At 42.1% G+C, this 23,102-nt stretch overlaps 1 protein-coding gene across 2 annotated transcripts in view; it reads right to left on the bottom strand.

Moving 5' to 3' along the window:
• Nucleotides 1–3,281: 3,281 nt before the first annotated feature.
• The window catches only part of LOC129702004 (MICOS complex subunit MIC27-like), a 38,849-nt gene continuing 19,028 nt past the window's right edge, over nt 3,282–23,102 (bottom strand). For both annotated transcript variants that reach the window (XM_055643473.1, XM_055643474.1), the window contains exons 4-9: nt 16,256–16,310; nt 11,184–11,282; nt 8,069–8,160; nt 6,610–6,723; nt 4,962–5,085; nt 3,282–3,539 (exon numbers count right to left, since the gene is read on the bottom strand). In XM_055643473.1, the coding sequence (XP_055499448.1) occupies nt 3,451–3,539; nt 4,962–5,085; nt 6,610–6,723; nt 8,069–8,160; nt 11,184–11,282; nt 16,256–16,310 (573 nt within the window). In that variant the 3' untranslated portion in view covers nt 3,282–3,450. The remainder of the gene's footprint in view (nt 3,540–4,961; nt 5,086–6,609; nt 6,724–8,068; nt 8,161–11,183; nt 11,283–16,255; nt 16,311–23,102) is intronic.

The raw sequence follows: 23,102 nt of genomic DNA on the forward strand, positions 1-23,102 counted from the left end.
GAATGGCGACCCACAGGGATCCATCTATCTTGGTTCCGCTGCTTTTCTACGTGTACATCCATGACCTCCCAGAGACCACGCTGGAAAATATGGGTATGCTGACGATATAGCTATCCTGATGAGACACAAAGAGTGGGAGACAATCGGAAGCTCCTTGAGTCAAGACACAGGGACTTTGGCAGTATACCTACGACAGTGGCGTCTAAAGCTGAGCAAAGGCAAAACAGTGTCAACAGCATCCCATCCACACATGTAATTACGGCGGCAGGCGCAGGCACACCGCGACGCCCTGTGTCTCCCTTTCAAGGGAGATGCTAAAAATGCATTTCGTTGTCTCTGTACTGTACACTGACAATGACAATTAATTGAATCATCATCATCATCATCACACAACAATGAAGCTAAGCGAGAGCTAGCTGTCTTCGTTAACACCAGGCGCTTGCACTTCCAACACCCACTTACCTCAGTGTAAAGCTGGACTGGTCAACAGTTGGCTGGTCTCCACTACATCTCTTCACCAGATGAAAACTGCCAGGGTCAGAACGGCTTCTTCCCCTCAGTTAACAGGCTTCTGAATAGGCCTTCCATAAACTAGGGTACTGTTCGATTCACCTCTACCCCATTGGACTCTGTCTATGGAACAGATACACTATAATGCTGAGAACTATATTCTGCACTCTGTATCTTCCACTTTGTTCTACCTCTCGTGCTTGAGTTTGAGTGTCGATGTATGGTATATCTGATGTGTTTGGATAGCATGCAAAACAAAGCTTTTCACTTTCACTGTACCTGGATACATGTGACATATATAAACCTAATCCTACATTGCTTCTGGTTCCTGTGTGTGCTTATGGGTGCAAGTGGCTAAACATGCAGTGACACTCAATGGCATGTAACGTACATTTACAGTCGACTAGACCAAGTGGGATGGACCCATTGGGTCCCGTTACCCCAACATAATATTCCACCACTCACCCATAACCCCCAACTGCGTAGGTGCAGCTGAGGGGTTCCCATTGTGATGCCAGAGATCCCCGTTGTGACGCCAGTCAGGGCAACCCTCCCCCAACTGTGCCTCGCCATCCCTCCTCCTACCCCTATCCTCCTCCATTCCCCCTCATCCCCAGCACTTCCTCCCCTCCCCTCTCCTCCTCCCCTTCCCCACTCCCTCCCTCTCTATGCCCCTACTCTCAGTCACTCCCTCCATCCCTCCATAACCCCTCTCCCCTCCTTACCCCCCCCTACACCCCCACTCTTCACCTCCCCCTATCCCACCCGCCCCATAATGAAAATCACGATTTTTCTTTAAAATAATCTAAGCACAATGTTGGCTGTTAATGAAAGCAGAAGAATTTGATAAAACTGAGTTTTTTTGAAAATCATGATTTTTTTTTAATGTAAATGAGATTCGGGATCCCATTGTGATGCCATTGTGAATGAAAACAGAAGGATTTGATCAAAACGGATTTTTTTGTTAAATCGCGATTTTTTAATGTAAATGAGATTCGGGATCCCATTGTGACATCAAACGTGGCTGACGAGCAGGAAACGTTTGAAAAGTGATTTTTGTAAAGTTTAAAATGTCAATAACTTGTAAAATATACCATCAATCTGAACGAAACTTGTTTCATTTACATCACAGGACAATGGTAAGGTAGGCCGAAAATTGTAGCGCTATCGTGTACCGTTTTGGCGGGGTTTTAGGTTCTCACGCACACGCACGCATATAAACAAACAAACAAGATGAGAGTTTCGGTAATATATAGATACCACCTTTACTCTACGGCTGCGCCATCACGCTGCTAACTTTAGTCTCACCCACATGGTCCATATAGAAGCAGGCGTTTAGAATGAGTGTAACACCTACAGCAGCAAGCCCAAATGGGGCCATTTTTCAGCCTTGGTGACCAGGAGATGAAGAACAAAATGATTTCTGACGGCTGAACACACTTGGCCCAACCCCACAACAAAGCAACCCCTAACCCCCGCCACCGCTTCTCAATGCAGATCCTGGCCATCCCTAAATGACCCACTCCAATCCACGGGACAGTCAAAGCAGAGCTGTCACTGTTATGCAAGGCTTCATCTACTGTACACAACACCTTGGCTCTTGCCTCATATAGCTTTGCACTCCATTTCTGAACACAAAACACTCACCGACTACTGTGCATTACTCGGCGTGTGAAATTTTCAAGGCACTGATTAGGAACTAAATTTATTGTCACCATCCATTATCCAGTCGACAAAAATGATGGACTTGCAACATTGACATCTCCATTTAGGATTACATGACAATTTAGTGAAAATCCACATCTATCAAAAACATTTGGCAAAGTCAAAATACACCAGCTCAAGAAATTACAACTGGCTGTGGCGCCTAAACCTGGAGGCGAGCCACGCTTTGAAGAGCCCAATTCATGTTGTACCAATAGATCAAAAGATCATTGAAACAATATTGAACACGAAATTCCTTCTTACGTGAATGCTTATTGCTTTGGCCAGTGAGTTTCAACCTAAGATAAGGACCAACTGAATAGAAATTTTCAAAGAGCCCTCCCTCGCTGTGCTGGGACTTCAAGATTCATCTCAATGCAAGGTTGTTTTCCTAATTAAAAAACAGAAGGCTATTCTTATAAGGAGATCGTTTTTTACAAGCCGATTCCAAGGACAATGTATAGAAATGGAATGGCGATCTGCTTTGAAGAATCAAGAACAAATTTGTGGTGTTAACTCAATGTTATTTTAACTAAATATGAGGGTTGGATTTCTGTATGAGAGAGGGGATGATAGAAGATTTGAAGGAATTGGGAGTGTGTTCCAAGAGAGAATAGTTAACAGTATCGGCAAATTTGAAGGCTGGGAAGGAAATTGAAAATGATCAAGTGTCGTGAGAAAAGCGGGAAGGGAGTTGGGAACGGGGCTCAGCAATCGATGAGTTTGGAGAGCGAGATATCAAAGGGAGGTGGAAAGGCAACGGGAGAAAAATAAAAGTTTGGAGGCAGGACTAATGTTAGGAGAAATGGAGGGAGAAAACATATTTTGTGTAGAAAGTTAGAAGAGTGGAGAATAGCAGGTGCCAGTGTGGTCACAATATTAATTTTGCCCCTTGCATTTTGTTGATGAGTTGTGGAGACGGGAGAGTGTGTAGACGGAAAAGTGAAAAGCTCATCTATTTTCTAGATGTAGCACATGGCTCAAAAGTTGTGGTGTAGACTGCCAGAGATCTTGTGTATTTGTTAAAGTTTTATGCATTCTCCAGCACATTTACACAACAGACAAAATTATGAACACTTTTTTTAATCTGAGATACATATAAATAGGCAGCGTACAATAAAGTAACTTCATGCACTGGTATAAATGGTATCATTCGAGGTACTGAATTTATGAACTTACGCACGACTAACAAATTCAAACATCCGACATTGTAAATATCTGCAGACATCTGGTCTCTTAACTTCGAGTGGTGTACAAGTCTGTATCTTCAGGACTTGACTGACCATGATCTAGCAAGCTAGAGTCGACTGGAATCATTCGTTTTTCTGTTGTGTAAAATAAAGTGAACATTACTTCATGCTAGATTTCATAAAACATGTATAACTATAACTATATGTGGCCCTTGTGGCTAAGGGGATCAGGGGGTATGGAGGGGGTATGGAGAGAAGGCAGGTACGGGACACTGAGTTGTAACTATCTATCTGAAAATATCAAAGCCTTTTGAAGAACAAGGGGTCACAGTTTAAGGATAAAGGGGAAGGACCGAGAAGAGAAAAACACATTTTTTCACACAGGAGTGGTGACGTGAAATTCGCTGCACAGAAGGTGAGGCCAGTTCATTGGGTAATTTAAGAGGGAGTCAGCCCTTGTGGCTAAAGGGATCATATTGGAGAGAAGGCAGGTACGGTACAGGCAGCCATCATATTGAATGGCGGTGCAGGCTCGAAGGGCCGAAGAAATGGCCTACTCCTGCACCTAATTTCTATGTTTCTATAAGAAATAAACTGGTAATTGAAATGGGTAAGAAATCAAATGCTATTTCTGGCACAACTATACAATTTTCCATCGACCAAATATTTTCTAATTGGTGTGCTTGATAAAAATATTCAAATAAAGCCAGCCCGAGATCCAACTGACCCGAGAGAATAATGAGCATCTTGCTGACCCAGAATGGAACAACTAACATAGAAACATAGACATAGAAATTAGGTGCAGGAGTAGGCCATTCGGCCCTTCGAGCCTGCACCGCCATTCAATATGATCATGGCTGATCATCCAACTCAGTATCCCGTACCTGCCTTCTCTCCATACCCCCTGATCCCCTTAGCCACATCTAACTCCCTCTTAAATATAGCCAATGAACTGGCCTCAACTACCCTCTGTGGCAGAGAGTTCCAGAGATTCACCACTCTCTGTGTGAAAAAAGTTCTTCCCAGTGAACTAACTAAACTAACCTTTAGCTTTACCCCAAACGTTAATATATTTATTTATTGCTCATATTCTATGTCGCTCTTCTGGGGAGATGCTAACTGCATTTCGTTGTCTCTGCACTGAACACTGCAGAATGGCAATAGTCAGAATCTGAAACGTTATGTGGAAACAATGCAAAAATTCAACACATAAAATAGAGGCGGCACACACACACACACACAAAGAGAAAGAGTGGAGAATAGAAAGAGACATTCATAATTAATCATCAAAATCTTGATTATCTTAAATATCTTGATTCATGCGGGTGTTATGGGTTATGGGGAGAAGGCAGGAGAATGGGGTTGAGAGGGAAAGATGGATCAGCCATGATTGAATGGTGGAGTACACTTGATGGACTGAATGGCCTAATTCTGCTCCTAGAATTTATGAAATTAAGAAAATAACAAATGCCCCAGCACAGACCACATACAATTCTATATTCAGGGACATATTATTTGTCTGAAGAGGTGCAGAAAGGTAGAAGTGCTGATTGGTACCTTCTGCTGCCACAAACACAATATCCGATATTGTTGGCTGCTGATTCTGTGGCAATGGAGAGATGCCGCCTTCTATCCTATTAAATCTCTCTTGGTTTGACTGGGGCTCCTGTCCTTTAGTGATCTGAACAGGAAAAAATAACACTTCAATAACAAAGATGAATAGCTTATTTGATCATGCTCATATTGAGCAGAATATTTAACAACAGTCCGGTCATTCTCGAGTTAACATTTGTTGTAAAGTTTGTCAGACTGAGCGCAAGGGTCATTTTTAGTTTTTATTGCTATTTTGGCCATGAAATCGTCCAGTTCGGCTCATGGCAGATTTGTCTTGTATCAGCACTTACCTCACCACAACCCTGATCACACACAACCTGACATCTGTATCCTTATGGGCCTGTCCCACTTACGCAACTTTTTTGGCTACTGCCGGCGCCCATCATAGGTCGTTGCAGGTCGCCGAAAATTTTCAACCAGAAAGACGCTACGACTCTTTGGGTGACTGAGGAGACGACTCACGACCATACAGGCGACATGTCGCGGGGTGAAGCCTGTATGGTCGTGAGTAGTCGCCCAAAGAGTCGTACCTTGTTCTGGTCGCCGCTGGATTTTCAATATGTTAAAAACTTTTGGAGACCTGCTGTGACTATGACGGGTGCCGGCAAGTCGCCAAATAAATCGCGTAAGTGGGACAGGCCCATTACTTGCTCCAAGATGCAAAGGCTGACAGTCAGTTTCAGTTTACAAAAATGTGGCCAAAAAGCATCCCGTCATGGGTCATCTTGAATGGTTTAACTTTTGCAAAGGATATTAACTCTGCAATGACTGATTATACAGCTTGGTACGGAACTCAAACAAAATGCACACTGAAAATATAAAACAAGACAGATCAATAGATTTTTGATGTTAACATTTTTGGTGAGTTTACCAGCCCATTGCTGTGTTTTCAACCTTTGTCTCACATCTTCTCATTCTGTTCTCATTTCTAGCTACAAATAAAATCCTAAATAAACTCAAAATATTAATCTTTCCCTCTTTGGTCCATATTCTTAATCGTCTAGATAAGCAAGGGTGAAACAGGAGTAACAAGATACAAAAGGTCTGAGGCTTCAGGTTAGAATTCATTTCCCCTGACATTGCCACAGACAAGAAATCCAATCCAAGCTGATGATCACCTTGGATTTGTGTTTGAAATACAAGTGCAGCACTGACAAGTTTATATTTAGAAGAAGCTCCGTAAAAAGATGTGAATCTGTGGAATTATTTGCCACAGGAGGCAGTGGAGGCTAATACACTGGATGTTTTCAAGAGCGAGTTAGATATGTATAGCTCTTCGGGCTAAAATAAACAAGGGATATGGGGAGAAAGCAAGAACGGGGTACTGATTTTGAATGATCAGCCATGATCATATTGAATGGCGGTGTTGTCTCGAAGGGCTGAATGGCCTACACCTGCACCTATTTTCTATGTTTCCAGAAGATAATCATTTAGTGCAAATTGTAATGTTCAAAAGATGTAAGGAAAAGTATCATTTTTAAATAGGTGCAGGCAAGTAACTATTTAAATAGGTGCATGCAAATTAAATATTTTCTGCAATTCATTCCATTTTAGTCCATTAAAGCTATAATTCTACAGAGATCCATTTTACCTGCAGGTCTTTAGTCGTTGTTAGTCTTTCCTTCTTCTGTGGACTCTCTTTCCAGAGGGATCGGATTGCCTCATAACTCCCCTGGCTTATGGCAAACATCTTCTGCCCAGAAAACTAAAGAAAGAAATATATAACACTGGCAACTTCCCTGTTTAACGTTGTCTCCCCGGCCTAAACTGCACCACCAATAAACTGTTAAAATAAAACTAACACTGGAGGGGCTTCTGATTTGGAACATTTTTAAGAAATTTGTGCTGGACAATTGTATTTTTGGATTTACCACAATATTAAACGATAGATCAGTTTACCATATTTTCAAAATGAATCAGCCGCTGTATAAATTATGATAGCAGAATATCAGCCGTAAAATGTTCTGCAAAATGGCTATTTTTCTGAGCAAATATGTGGTGCCTTTACATCCCCAAGCTTGCAACTGCATGAGTACGTTTTCTCTCTACAGCAGCACCTATCGCATTAAATAGGTAGAAAGTAAAAAGTGCCTCTGGATCGAAGCCATGCACATCCTCACCCCTTCCACACAGCTGACCCTTCTCCCTTTTTCCTTTAAAGTACATTTAAAAAAAAAGATTTTCCTTAATGTTTTCCGCCAGAGCCATCTCCTGCCCCCTGTTTTGCCCTCCTGATTTCCTTCTTTAGCATAAGATGTTTAAGAAAGAACTGCAGATGCTGGAAAATTTGAAGGTAGACAAAAATGCTGGAGGAACTCAGCGGGTGAGGCAGCATCTATGGAGCGAAGGAATAGGTGATGTTTCGGGTCGAGACCCTTCTTCAGACTGAATTAAAAGGTGACCTTTTCGGGTCGAGACCCTTCTTCAGTCTGATGAAGGGTCTCGACCCGAAACGTCACCTATTCCTTCGCTCCATAGATGCTGCCTCACCCGCTGTGTTCCTCCAGCATTTTTGTCTTCCTTCTGTAGCATGCTCCTCAGCTCTCGAAACACCTCCAGAAATACACTTGATCCCAGCTGCCCATACTTGCTCTCAGCTGCCCACACTTGCTCTATGCCTCCTCCTTTGTCTTGACCAGAGCCTCAATTTTCTTTGCAGTTTTCTTTGAAATTGTTGCATCTTGTTGCTTAGAATGGATAATGTTGCCTTGTCTTTTACATTCATATGCTGGACTTTAATCTAATTTATCCACATTATTCAGTCACCTGAATTTAAATCCTCAATTTGTAAACTGGGATTGCTAGTCCCATTGCCTACACACCTTAACCACTATGCTGGCTTCCCAATAGTTTCACAACACAAAACAAATTGCTCAGTGCCTCTCTCTCTCTCTCTCTCTCTCTCTCTCTCTCTCACTTCTTCCACAGTTAGTCTTCAGGACATTGGCATTATTTATATTTGTTGTGCATGTCCCAAAACATAGTAACATAAATATTTTATTTTGTACTAGCTTAGGAAGGAAGGCATAAGATAGTTCAAAGTATTTTACCTTTGCAACAGCAATAGCTTGCTGAGGGTAGCAAATGGCCATTCCCACAGCTGCGAGTCCCACAGGATATGCCATTTTCTGAACCCGGGAAGCTGTGTAGACGGAAATTCAAAAGGGCCACAAGAAATCGTGGTTAAGGAAAACAAATTGCAACATAAGGTCCATACTCTCAGACAATATTGATTGGTTTATTGTTGGAGGGTGTGGAGATGAACTTGAAAACACAAACTGTTCAAATTCACATACTCCAAAACTTTGTGCTTTCCTAAATTACAAGGAAAACGACTCTCTCTTTAGGTGGTCATTTGTATTGTGAATTCAATGTTTTTTTATATACAAACTTCATAGATCTTCAAACCCAAAGACATCTGTGTGGCCTAAAGTACAGCAGGCGTAGCATATTTTTGGAAGATTGCACGAACAAAACTGCATATTCCAATGTTCATCCCTCCTCACGGCTTTCCAGTTAGAAGCTGGCATAACAGGCTCATAAAGAAATAATGCTACGTCAAGGCCAAAACCACACAACCCCAATGAAAGTCAGGCACGGACACCATTACAAACGAGTCTGATCAATAACTTGTTGGAATTCAAAGATGACAGATGTGAGTGTAGGCATTTTAATTTGTTTAGTCTCATATAGAGATACAGAAAGTGAACAGGCCCTTCGGCCCACTGAGACCATGCCGACCAGCAATCCCCATTAACATAGCACTATCCTACACACTATGGACAATTTACAATTTTTACCAAAGCCAATTGGTCTACAAACCTGCAGGTCTTTGGAATGTGGGAGGAAACCAGAGCACCTGGGGAATACCCAGTGTCACGGGGAGAACGTACAAACTCTGTACAGACAGCACCCGTAGACAGGATCGAACCCTGGTCTCTGGTGCTGTAGGAAGCAACTCTACCACTGTGCCACCATGCCACAGCAACATAGAATTGTAACAAAAGGAACAGGCCCTTCAGCACACGATGTCTGTGTTGAATATGCTGCCAAGCTAAACTAACCTCAACTGCCTGCAGGCAACTTATACCCCTCCATCCCTGCATATCCATGTGCCAATCTAAAAGCATCTTAAATAGCACTATCATATCTGCCGCCCCAACCACGCTTGGCAGAGGTTCTAGACACCCGACACTCTAGATTTAAAAAATCTCACCCCTCATCTTATTTTTTTTAGACGAATTCACACAGCCCTACGATTATATTTCACAATACCTTGAGCCAGAAATGCAACATCATATAATTGTGAACCAAACCAGGTAATCATGCATTTCATATGATGTTTCTTTTCTCTTAGAAGTGTAAACATTTGGCGAGTCAAAGCTTGATGTGAAACAGAATGCTTTTATTTCTTCAGCATAAACCAACAGACTAATAGTTATGATCAGGTTCATTTAGTTCAATAGGTACAAATTGTTTTCACATTATGATACAAAAAACACTGACCTCATTACCTTGCACACACTGTGGGCTGCTTCACTTGCCTAACTTAAAAATAATTCTCTCTCAACCATTCAAGTCTTTGCTCAAAGCATTTCATTTTCAAATACAGAAACTGATCCACGATGGATATCTCAGTTTCATCTTTTGCATTCATAGGGAGAAAAATTATCTTCAAAGGTTTTCTAAACCAATGAGTGGATGTGTTTTATCAAATGTCGAGTCAAACTAGTGAATTGATTATTTGGTGTAGAATAAAGCTAACTCATTAGGAAAGTAAATATCATCCTTCATTTTAAATTATCACGTGGGAACACACAATGCAGAATGGAAAAGGACATCAAACAAACATGAATTACATAATGGTTCTTTTATCCTGCTCAGCCTTCAAAATATATTATTTTCAAGGGTTTAATATTAAGTATATGTTGACTGGAGATTAATGGTGATATTTTAAATAAACTTTTGGAAACTATAATAAATTCCGTGCATCACCAATATGATAGAAAATGATTACTTTCTTGTCAAATGTCAAAACGCAGCATTTGGTTCAAAGACAGTAAAACATTTTCCTTTGTGTTTTCTGATATTAATAAAATTGCCAATGGAGTTGAAATAACAGACCAAAAACTTGGCTTTAGTACAGCCAAGTAGATATAACCAATGCCAGAATGTGCACATTAACAATGTACCCCAACTAGAGAGGCATTTTGTAGTTGTACCACGTGAGGCCGATTTAAACATTGCTTCACTGTTACGTCTCTATCAGGCACGATAACAACCTATTGTCCTCTAACTCCAAACATTGGTCATTGTTCAGATCAAAATTACAATGGACCAGCCAGTTATGACAAGGCTGCTTCACAATTAAAATCTGTCCCAAATTTTCTTCAGACGTGGACTATCAAATGAGCATCAAATTAACCTGGAGACACAAGAGACTGTAGCTGCTGGAATCTTGAGCACAAAGTGCTGTAGGAACTCAGTGGGTCAGGCAGCACTGTGGAGGGGATGGGCAGGTGACATTTTACAGAACATAGAACAGTACAGCACAAGAGCAGACCCCTTGGCCCGTAATGGCTGTGTCACACATGATGTCAAGATCAACTCTTATCTTCAGCATATAATCCATATTCCCCAATTCCCTGCACATCCACGTGCCTATCCAAAAATATCTTCAATGCCACTATCGAATCTGTCTCCACCACTACCCCTGGCAGCACGTTCCAGGCACTCGCCACCCTCTGTGTAATACCTTGCTGCACACATCTCCTTTAAACTGTACCCCTTTCATTGTAACGCTATGTCCTCATGTATTTGATTTTTCCATCCTAGGATAAAGGTTCTGACTGTCTACCCTATCTATGCTTCTCATAATTGTATATACTTCTATCAGGTCTCCCCTCAACCAATCCAAGTCTTTCTAATATCTCCCTGTAGCTAAAATCCCCTATTGAGGCATCATTTCAGTATGGGATGCTTCTTGAGACTGATGGAGTAGTGGGGAGAAAGCTGGAAAAGAGAAGTGGGCGCGGGACAAAACCTGGCAAGTGATAGGTGGACGCAGGTGAGGAGAGTTTGACTGGTATATCAAACTAAACTGATGTAACGTGAATCAATACATGCAAGTCCTGAAGAAACAATTGTTTTGTGATCATAACGCACCTTTTGACGATAGAACTAGTCCTGCCAATCCAGACACTGTTATCACACCCATTCTTGGAAAGAAGCCTTCAGGTGGATTCTTGAGGAAGATGTACGCACCTTCAAGGAATAAAAAGATACAGGTTTTTTTCTTCACATCCTTGGCAGGACATTTGCACAAGATCATTAAAATTGCAACAACATGTCTGATGGGCAATGGAGAAATACGAAATAACGGATGACACAGTGGTGTAGCAGTAGAGTTGCTGCCTTGCAGTGCCAGAGACCCGGGATCCATCCTGACTATGGGTGCTGTCCATGTTGGGTTTGTACGTTATCCCTCTGACTGCCTGGGGTTTCTCCGGGTGCTCTGGTTTCCTCCCACATTCCAAAGACATGCAGATTTGTAGGTTAATTGGCTTCTGTAAATTGCCCCTAGTGTGTACAATGCAAAACTAGGAACATACAACTAGTGTACAGGTGATCGTTGGTTGGTGCGGACTCGGTGGGCTGAAGGGCCTGTCTCCATGCCGTATCTCTAAACTAAAGCAATGAGCAAGATTTAATTCACAATCTAAATAGATTTCAATAGCAAATCATAATGACCAATGCAGCATGGTGCTTGAAAATGAGGAACATGAAATGGGTACCAAGGTCCTAGATTTTACTCAAGGTTGACTTTGAGTGATAAAACAGAGAATGCACATAATCATCATAGATAAAATCACTGCACAGCAGTGGGAGATGTTGAATGATTTATGTGAAGTGGAACACTTTAAACCCACAGGAGAGAAGACCTCCAGTTGCCAAAAATACAACCATGAAAATCTAAAGTGCAGCTTCAACAAAACAAATTCAAAGCAAAAGCAAGTGGCATGGCAGAGATGGAGAATGTCAAACTCTGATAAAAGTGGCCACATGAAAGTAGCTGTACACAAAGGGGGCAAGGGAATAAATGTGCAAGTGATATTAAAATAAACACAAAACATTTTTATACTTACACCAGGAAAAACACACTAAACCAAGAAATGACATTGCAAATGGATGTTAAAGTAATGGCAAACATGATTATTTCACATCAGTGCTTACAGCAAACAGCACTACATCCCACTCATCTTTAGACAATTTATATTATATCAGAAATCACGACTTGCTAATATTAATATATATAGGCTACAATTTGACAGCAGTAAAGGAAATCATTGCACAGTAGGCTTTTTTTCAAACATGTAAATACTGATTCTGTTCTGTTGTTTTTGCACAATCCGCAGGCATCGCCACTTTCATTTCACTGCACATCTTGTATGTGTATGTGACAAATAAAGTTGACTTTAGTACATTGACGAATCCCAAGGGCAACGTGCTCCATTTCAGGGTTTAATGAAAAGTGGTGAGAAAATTGCACTTCACTCTCCTATTTTAAGAAAGTGTGGGGTAAACTGGGGAACCTGAATGTTTGAAGTTGCCTAATCATGGCCGATGAGCTGGTGAACCTTTTGAAGAGGTTTAAGAAGGAACTGCAGATGCTGGAATATCAAAGTTAGACAAAAATGCTGGAGAAACTCAGCGGGTGAGGCAACATCTAAAGAGAAGGAAATAGGCAACTTTTTGGGTCAAGACCCTTCTTTTGAAGAGGTGACTTTTTATAGTTGATGGGGGGGATGTCCAAGGACACTAATCTACAAGGAGTTTGAGAAAAACAATTTATAGTCAAAGCTTGTAGAGAATGCAAAATAATTCATTTTTTGGTTTGGAAATTGATTGAGTAGCAGGAGACAGGGAGCAAGAATGATGACAAGATGCACTCAGCAAAGTTCAAAATGGAGCCGATCTGAGGCTGAGCTATTCTCCATGATTGTACATAATCTCCCTGAGGAGGGCAGGAGCATTGAGAAGGAGGGGGTCGGGGATCATGCCAGCAACTCACTTGCTGCGACGCTCTGGGCGCGGAGCCACCACATTGTGACCGGAGGGGAGAAGTAGCTCGGGTGGCTGCAAGCGGCCGTTGGGACCAGACAGCGGAACCTCCCTCACTCATGTCAGCCGCTTCCCGCAAATCCTCAAATTCCGACAGCGCGATCAAGGGACCAATTGAGGTTACTCGGCTGTTGGAATTTAAGGGTTTACGGGAAGCGGCTGACATGAGCAAGGCCGGTGAACGGCAGGAGAGAGATGTTCAGACGGAGAGCACTGCCAGAGGTGAGCGGGCCGGCAGAAGGCGCTGAGGCCTGGCGACCGCTAGCAGCCACCCGAGCTGCTTCCCTCCCCGGCCACAAGCGCCGCGGCTACATTGAGTGAGTGAGTTACTGGCATGATCCCCGACCCCCTCCTTCTCAATGCTCCTGCCGTCCCCGCAACTTTACCCCTGGCTAGACTCCCCACACGCTGTGAAAGGAACTCTCCCCCCAATTGGTCCCTTGAACTAGTATTGTCATTCAATAAGATCACAATTGATTCAACTTGCCTCGGTGTGCTCCTGTTTTTCCCCACCATCTTTCCACCTACCGTCACCCTCCACCCCCACCCATCCAGTAATTCAGAATGAAGGAGATTTGGAAGCCTTGGGCAAATTGCTTTCTTTATTTTTATTTTTTTGAGCGTGAGAAATTCTATGTCCCACCAGCCTCCTTTCAAAATTTAGTCACTCAAAATGGTAGTGCGTCTTCATTGCCGAGAAATACGGTACTTTATTAAGAGATTTGGCTTTTGAAGACTTTATAAAAGTCGACTGACTGCCTACCCTGAGTAATTACTCACGGCACGTGCCTGCTATCCACCTATGGTTCTCTCGACTGCTGCCTGCAACGTAACATTTGCTTGTTTTCTCACCTTTCCAGTCCTGATGAGAGCCATTGATCTGAAACATTAGCTGTTTGTCTCTCCACAGATGCTGACTGACCTGCTGAGTATCTCCAACATTCCCTGTTATTTAACATTTTTAGCATCTGCAGATATTTGTTTTTTTTAAAAGAAAGTCTGCCCTGGGCTGGAAAAGTTGTTCCACCTTTCAAGGCTTTGACTGAGATTTCAAGTGTTTCATGGCAAATCTAGTTCTGCATATGCTCCTTTATCTGTTACATATTTGATGCTTTCTTCAGCATTTCAGGTTTAATCAATAATTCATTGGTTCCACAGCTCTTTTTTTCACATATTAGTTTCTCTCTCGTTCAGCCTTTTCCTCTAATCACAATTCACTTTTGCTGACAATTCTGCTCTACATTCATTGATTTTTTCCCCCCAGACTGCACAAAGTCACCACTTGTAACATTCATTCCACTCACAGGGCAATGGTGAACCACCAAGACTGATTATTTTACCCCCGGAAAAGTGCTTTGCTTTATCAAATGTACAAGAAATATTACCTTGAAATCTTGAGTGGGTTATAGAAGCATAGAAAATAGGTGCAGTAGTAGGCTATTCAGTCCATCGAGCCAGCACGGCCATTCAATATGATCATGGCTGATCTTCCAAAATCAGTACCCCTTTCCTGTTTCCCCCCCCATCTTCCTTGATTCCTTTAGCCCTAAGAGCTAAATCTAACTCTCTCTTAAATTGAATTGGCCTCCACTGTCTTCTGTGGCAGAGAATTCCACAGATTCACAACTCTCTGGGTGTAAACCAGAGAGTTTTTCCTCATCTTAGTCCTCATCTTAGTCCTAATTGGCCTACCCCTTATTCCTAAACTGTGATCCCTGGTTCTGGACTCCCCCAACATCGGGAACATTTTTCCTGCATCTAACCTGTCCATTCCCTTAATAATGTTATATGTTTCTATAAGATCAACCCTCTTATCCTTTATTCCAGTGAATACAAGCCCAGTTGACCCATTCTTTCATTCATCATCATTCCGGGAATTAACCTGGTGAATCTACGCTGCACTCCCTCAACAGCAAGAATGACCTTCCTCAAATTAGAAGAGCAAAACTGCACACAATACTCCAGGTGTGGTCTCACTGTACAACTGCAGTAGGACCTCCTTGCTCATAAACTCCAATCCTCACGCAATGAAGGCCAGCATGCCATTAGCTTTCTTCACTGCCTGCTGTACCTGCATGCTTACTTTCAGTGACTGATGTACAAGCACACCCAGGTCTCGTTGAAAGTCTTATTCTTTTAATTTCACAAACTGTTTCTCAAACGCACAAATGGCTATAATTTCTTATCTTTGGTGACGGCAAAGACATTTTCATTACCTCCTTCAATCCTAAATGCAGCAAACATATGTCCTCCAATACTATCTCAAAGAAGTGTGGGAGATTTTTGATTCCAACACTTTTTCGCCATCACCCCTTCAACTATAGACAAGTAGTTTTTCCAAAATAGGACTATTTTTCCAATGTCCAGAGGGAGATTTGCCACAACCACTCTTTTAAAGTATGACGTATAAATAATACTGAGCTGCCTTTGTCTTTCCCCTTCCATTGCAATCTTGTCTTTCAACATTTTGTCTCTCATTATCATTTGTCATCACTTCCAACTGTTCTTACTAAACACAAGGCATGCTCCCTGTTCCCTTGAGTTACACCAGCATTTGTGTTTTACTCAATCTGTCTTCTTAGGCAGCCGAAGATAGACACAAAAAGCTGGAGTAATTCAGCGGGCCAGGCAGCATCTCTGGAGGGAAGGAATGGGTGACGTTTCGGGTCAAGACCCTTCTTCAGACTGGGTCAGCCCATTGGTAATGAGGGTACTTTGTCTCCACTGGTTTTGTGGGTTCTGAAATGACTGATGTGGGCAAGAAGGGAACTGTGGCCCAATCCACAAAAGTCCCCTACAGGTCAGGTATGCGTGTGTGTGTGTGTAATATAGGTGATGATACATCCCTCCTACAATTTATGCATAGCTAGGGTTCTCGGTACCAACCTGAATACTCCTTCTCAGATTTGAATTGGCATGGATCCATGATTTCCAACAGTCAGTGAAGATGTGATATATTTGTCAGAGCCTTAGCATATCAACAAATAATGCATCAATGGAAGATGAGGCACATGAGCCAAGAGAACCCAGTGCCAATATATGTTGCGAAAGCCATTCACAGTAAAGGCAACAGTTGACTACTGTCCTTAAAACTCTGGAAGAAACACCACTCTCACCTTTTCCAATGGCAACAGAGTTTTCTGCACCACCTTTAACAGCATTATACGCACCCTGGAAAAATACAAAATATAAAAGTCAATGGTAACTCAAAAATGTTATCTCCCTTTAAAAATTGCATACATTTACAAATATAAAATTGAAACTGAGGGAGGGAATCAAAAATGAGGCACAGGTTTAAGGTGACAAATTTAAAAGGGAACTGAGGGGCTACTTTTTTCACAGCCCTTGTGGTCTGCCGGTGCTGTCAGTAGATCTTTTACAAATGATGTCCTTTTTTGAGCAAATGTGAAATTGTCCATTTTGATTGAAAAATAGAATATCTAAATGGTGAGAGATTGCAGACCTCTGTAAAGCAAAGACCTCTGGTTCAATATTGTCACGTGCACCAAGATACAGAGAAAAACATTGTTGATCCAGACAAATCATACCCGAAACATCACCTATTCCTTTGCTCCATAGATGCTGCCTCACCCGCTGAGTTTCTCCAGCATTTTTGTCTACATACCATACCATGACCTCAAGGAAATACAAGAGAGATAAAATAAACAAGATGCAGAATATAATGTTATGGGTATAGGGAAAACACAGATAAAAAGTGTAACTCTGCATTGTATTTTGTTGTTGGATTTATCATTATTGTATTGTTTACACATGTAAACATCCGGCTGTATATTTTCTCTGGGATACCAGAACTTGAGTGGACACTTGATGGAAGTATATATATAATGATGAGAGGCATAGAAAGGGTACAGGAACCTCCCCCCTCCCAAGGGTGGAAATATCAAATACTAGAGGCATAGCTTTAAGGTGACAGGAGCAATTTAAAAAATGCGCAAGACAGTGAGTGGTGGGTGCCTGGAACATGCTGCCAGGGACGGTGCTGGAGACACATGAATGTGCAGGGAATAGAGGGATATGAATCACGTGCAGGTGGATAAGAGTTGGTCTTGGCATTATGTTTGGCACACACATTGTGGACCAAAGGACATTTCCAATGCTGTACTCTCCCATGTTCTATGTATAGGACAATAAACTCAAATAATTGTTGAAATGACCAGTGAAAAAGATCTACTGACAGCACCACCAGGGCATTTGTCAGCAGGAACTCAGTTTCTGTCAGTTGTGGTCTTGTCACTATCCATAGACTCTGCTGAGTGGATGTCTGTGACAGGCATCAAGGGCTGTAAAGTCTCAACAGGAGTGACTACAGGCAACCTGCAGAAAGCAAGTCCAGGCTGGGGCCGGATCTGGTGGCAACCAGCCATTAACTCTGCAAATGCCAGCACTTAAAAAGATAATGGACCTGTCAAAATCCTTAAGTACAAAAACTAGACACTGAAAAATCATGGAATTAAGTGATGAAAAAGTAAACCGAGGATGGATGGTAGCTTTTTATGTTCAATGGTAGACTGATGGTATCACCGGCATTAATAGAATACAACGTTTGAACAGCAGGAAACCAGAAGACATTTAGTGATATGAATGACCTTGGAACCAGTCAATGTTGGAACAATCAGCAAATTAGTAGAATAAGCCTTTACTTGCTCTGCAGAATAAATTTACTGGTTCATTATAGTGTCTTCTTCAAAATCAACAAACATTTAAACAACACAAGAGCAATCAAGACTCCATCTGAATTCACCAGCACACAACTATTGGAATGTCAAGGACCAAAACCCTTCATCAAAAATCAAGCAAAATTTGAATTAAATTTGATTTCATTGTAGTCACGAGGCACTACAGTTGCTGGTTTACCAAAAAAAGACACAAAGTGTTGTGGTAACTCAGCGGGTCAGGCATCATCCCCAGAGGACATGGATAGGTGACATTGCAGGTCATAGAGTCATACAGTGTGGAAACACCGGCCAACATGTCCCAGCTACATTAGTCTCACTTTGGTCCATATCCCTCCAAACCTGTCCTATCGTACCTGTCTAATTCGATTCACCTACTCTGGGCAAGAGATTGTGCAACTACCCGATCTATTCCTCTCATGATTTTATACACCTCTATAAGATCACTCCTCATCCTCTTGCACTCCAGGGAATAGCGTCCCAGCCTACTCAACCTCTCCCTATAGCTCACACTCTCTAGTCCTGGCAACATCCTCGTAAATCTTCTCTGTACCCTTTCCAGCTTGACAACACCTTTCCTATAACATGGTGCTCAGAACTGAACACAATACTCTAAATGCAGTCTCACCAACATCTTATACAACTGCAACATGACCTCCCAACTTCTATACTCAATACTCTGACTGATGAGGGCCAATGTACCAAAAGCCTTTTTGACCACCGTATCTACCTGCGACTCGACCTTCAAGGAACCATGCGCCTGCACTCCTAGATCGCTCTGCTCTACAACACTCCCCAGAGCCCTACCATTCACTGCGTAGGTCATGCCCATGTTATATTACCCAAAATGCAACACCTGCCTCTGTATTAAATTCCATCAACCATTCCTCAGCCCACTTGGCCAATCGATCCAGATCCTGCTGCAATCGTTCACAACCATCTTCACTATCTGCAAAACCACTAACTTTTGTATCATCAGCAAACTTGTAATCTTGACCTGTATGTTCTCATCCAAATGATTGATGTTGATGACAAACAGTAACGGGCCCAGCACCGAACCTTTCACCACCCTTCTGAAGCAACCTTCCACCACCATTCTGCTTCCTTTCTAATTTTCTATCCATTCAACTATCTCTCCTTGGATCCCATGTGATCTAACCTTTCAGAGCAGCCTACCATGCAGAACCTTGTCGAACGCCTTACTGAAATCCATGTATACAACATCTACAGCTCTACCCTCATCAACCTTTTTGATCATGTCTTCAAAAAACTCAATCAGATTTGTACTAAACCATGCTGATTATCCCTAATCAGCCCAAGTCCATCCAAATGCCTGTATATTCTTCCCTCGGAATACCCTCTAGTAACTTTCCAACTACACACGTTAAGCTCACTGACCTATGGTTCCCAGCATTTTCCTTGCAGCCCTTCTTGAATAAAGGCACATTTGCCACCCTCCAGTCTTCCGGCACCTCTTGAAGACAACATAAATTTCAACCAGGGCTCGGGCAATTTCCTCTCTAGTTTCCCACAATGTCCTCAGATATATCTGATTAGGCCCTGGAGATTTGTCTACATTCATACATGATAGTACCTTCAGCACCTCTTTGACCGTAACATTGACTGCTCACATTGACCGCTCCTGCGTTGACTGCAGGAAGTTCCTCCGTCCTCCTGTCTTTCTTCTCGGTAAATATTGTGGACCTTGCCCATCTTCTGTGGCTCCACACAGAAGTGACTGCTTTGAATCCTTAGGATTCACCTAAAAAATATCCCATTTGGCTGATGTTCCTTTCCCTTCAAATAATCTGCTCCAGTCAACTTGAGCAAGACCTTCTCTCATACCATCAAAGTTGGCCTTACCCCAATTGAGCATTTTAACACGTGGGCCATCTCTGTCCCTATTTTAATCAACTATATTAAACCTAATCGAACATTGATCACTGATCCCAAAGGCTCTCCCACAAACACTTCATTCACTTGCCCTTCCCAATATCCCAAGACCAGATCAAGTGTTGCCCTCTCATGGGTGGGGGCCTCTACATACTGCTGGAAAAAACTCTCCTGAACATCTTAATGAAATTGCACCCCATCTAAACCCTTCACACTATGATTTTCCTTTGTGTTGGTGAGAATGTTTCAGGCTGAAGAAACATAGGAAATAGGTGCAGGAGGCCATTCAGCCCTTCGAGCCAGCACCGCCATTCATTGTGATCATGGCTGATCATCCCCAATCAATAACCCGTGCCTGCCTTCTCCCCAAGAAGCGTCCCGACTGGAAACTTTGCCTATAGGAGCAGGGAGGTTCTACTGCAGTTGTACAGGGCCTTGATGAGACCACACCTGGAGTATTGCGTACAGTTTTGGTCTCCTAATCTGTGGAAGGACATTCTTGCCATAGAGGGAGTACGGAGAAGGTTCACCAGGCTGATTCCTGGGATGGCAGGACTTTCATATGAAGAAAGACTGGATGGACTCGGCTTGTACTCGCTAGAATTTAGAAGGGGGGATCTAATAGAAATTTACAAAACTCTTAAGGGGTTCGACAGGCTAGATGCAGGAAGATTGTTCCCGATGTTGGGGAAGTCCAGAACAAGGGGTCACAGTTTAAGGATAAGGGGGAAATCTTTTAGGACCGAGATAATAATTTTTTTTTTCCACACAGAGAGTGGTGAATCTGTGGAATTCTCTGCCACAGAAATAGTTGAGGCCAGTTCATTGCCTATATTTAAGAGGGAGTTAGATGTGACCCTTGTGGCTAAAGGGATCAGGGGGTATGGAGAGAAGGCAGGTACGGGATACTGAGTTGGATGATCAGCCATGATCATATTGAATGGCGGTGCAGGCTCGAAGGGCCGAATGGCCTACCTATTTTCTATGTTTCTATCAATGTCCTCCAGAGATGCTGCCCGACCCATGCGCACCTCCACTAACCTCATCTTCTGCAACCAATGTTCTCGATGTGAGCTCCTGTACAAGGTGTGGACTCAGTGACCACAATCACATGCTGCCTTACCCGCTGAGTTACTCCAGAACTTTAAAAAAAAATGCAATTGTAGTCAATTTGTATCTGGGTGAAAATCATTCCAAAGCTGAGCTTGTACCTTTTACAAAAAAGTTGGCTCTGGCTGGTGGAGCTCAATCATTCCAGTCACGAACATCACTGTAGATGTCCCTCAGAGAACAATCTTCAAATGCTTCATCAAAACTCCTTCCATCACAAGTTAAGAAGTGGGGATGTTCATCGATGATGTTAAAATCCATTCACAGTTCCTCAGAAAATGAGGCAGTCCAGGCCTTCAAGTTCAAGCAGCAAGAACCGAACAACATGGGCTGCTAATTGGCCAGGAGTAGTCATGCCACTAAAGTGCCAGAAAACAACCATCAACAACAAGAGAATCGGACTAACCACTTGGTCATTCAATGGCACTACCATCATAAGAGTCCAGCACCATCAACATCATTGGAATTATCAATGACCAGATACACAACCGGATCAACCATACAAATACTATTGCCTCAAGAGCAGGTCAGGGGCTGGATGTCCTGTGGAGAGTGATTCACATCCTGAGAACTCAAAGCCTTTCCACCATCTACAAGACATAAGCGAGGAGCATGATGAAACACTTAACTCTTGTCTGGGTAAAAGCAACTCCCAATAAGCTTGATACCATGCAGGATAAAGCCATCTGCTTGTTCGGGCTATCGTCCATTACCCTAAATATCTATTCCCACTAACATTGCACTATGTCCCATCCACAGAATACACTGTACTTTCATAAAATGTGACTTCTACAAAGGAAGTCAAGGACAGCCTACAAGCCACTTGTCTACAGCTTGTAACTAGCAGGGACTTGAGTCCAGGTAAGCTTCCAGCAACATGCCTGGGGTACATACAGTTAAGCTATTAGCAGCAATTTTTAATATCCACTTGTCTACTTTACTCCAGTCTTTAAAAGCAACAGAAAAAGATTACAGTCTATTATCCAATTCCGCGAATAGACCAAAACACTACTCAAAAGAAGCTAATTATTATTACAAATATAATTTCTATACTTTTTGCTCTGAACATGTATTTATTTCCAGAGAAATTCAAAGATTGAGATGAATTCCATACCTCCAATATTAATTCATGGAAAAAAATCAACATTTTGATATAACTCAGAAACATTTACCACACCTTAAAACAATTCATTTTCCAAGTACTTCCACCCAAAGCCATCGTTACTAACTGATTGTTCCAATTTTAATTATTCCACAACAGGCTTTGAATCATACTGAAGGCAGGGGGAAATTAATGCAGGACCATGAACAGCGGCCATTTTGAAAAAACACAAACTGATGTTTCATGACAAAGTGCATGCAGAGCAAACAAGTCAGAAATTAGGCAAAGGCACATGTTTACTTAAGACTTGATATCTTGTCTATCCATCGGTGTAAACTCAGTGATTTCAAGCGACTTTAATTCAAAACATGACTGTGCATCATTGCATTAATTCCAGAAATGATACATGAACACACTGTCTCCCTCCAAATCCATATCAGTGCACCACACAAACAGGCAGAGACAATCGCAAATTTGGTCACAGCCTCTATAGCATTAAAACTGTAGCATGTTATTTTTGTTTTAAATATCAGAGCAAAACTTCTCATAGGTGCAACTTATTCCTTAGGTGAGAGGCTGGGTGCTTCCACTCCCCAAGTAATCCGTTTAATTAAAAGCTGCTCTTGAGAAATGTTGTGAATTATTAGCATTACAGCGTCACCATAGGCAGGTATTCAGTTATTTACCACAGTTACCGTTAAACTGGGAATATCAATCCACCACCTGCCAAAGATTTTTCCTACATTTTTTGTGAAAAATGCTTGTTCAGTTCACCCAACAGGGGTCCATAATTCTGGGCAATACACACAATGTAATGACAGACAGGCAGTATCCAGGTGGTTCATCCCTACCATAAGATTCCAACTGGAACACGCTTGATTTAACTTGTTAACATTTTAATACATTAGAGTCACAGAGTCAGACAGCAAGCTCATCAGCCCAACTCATCCTTGCTAACCAATCCTTGCCCTTCTGAGCAAGACCCATTTCCCGCGTTTGGCCCATATCCCTCAAATCCTTCATTTTGCTTTTGTTCTAATCGTATGTGTTAAATATAATTATTCGACAGTGCTTTTTTTGAATTAAATTTCACCGATTAAAGAGTGATTCTAAAATATTGCTAATAAGATATATTGAAAATATTTCCCCACAAAAAAATGATCC

Source organism: Leucoraja erinacea, chromosome 12 (assembly GCF_028641065.1).
Source record: "Leucoraja erinacea ecotype New England chromosome 12, Leri_hhj_1, whole genome shotgun sequence".
In the NCBI taxonomy this organism is placed as follows: domain Eukaryota; kingdom Metazoa; phylum Chordata; class Chondrichthyes; order Rajiformes; family Rajidae; genus Leucoraja; species Leucoraja erinaceus.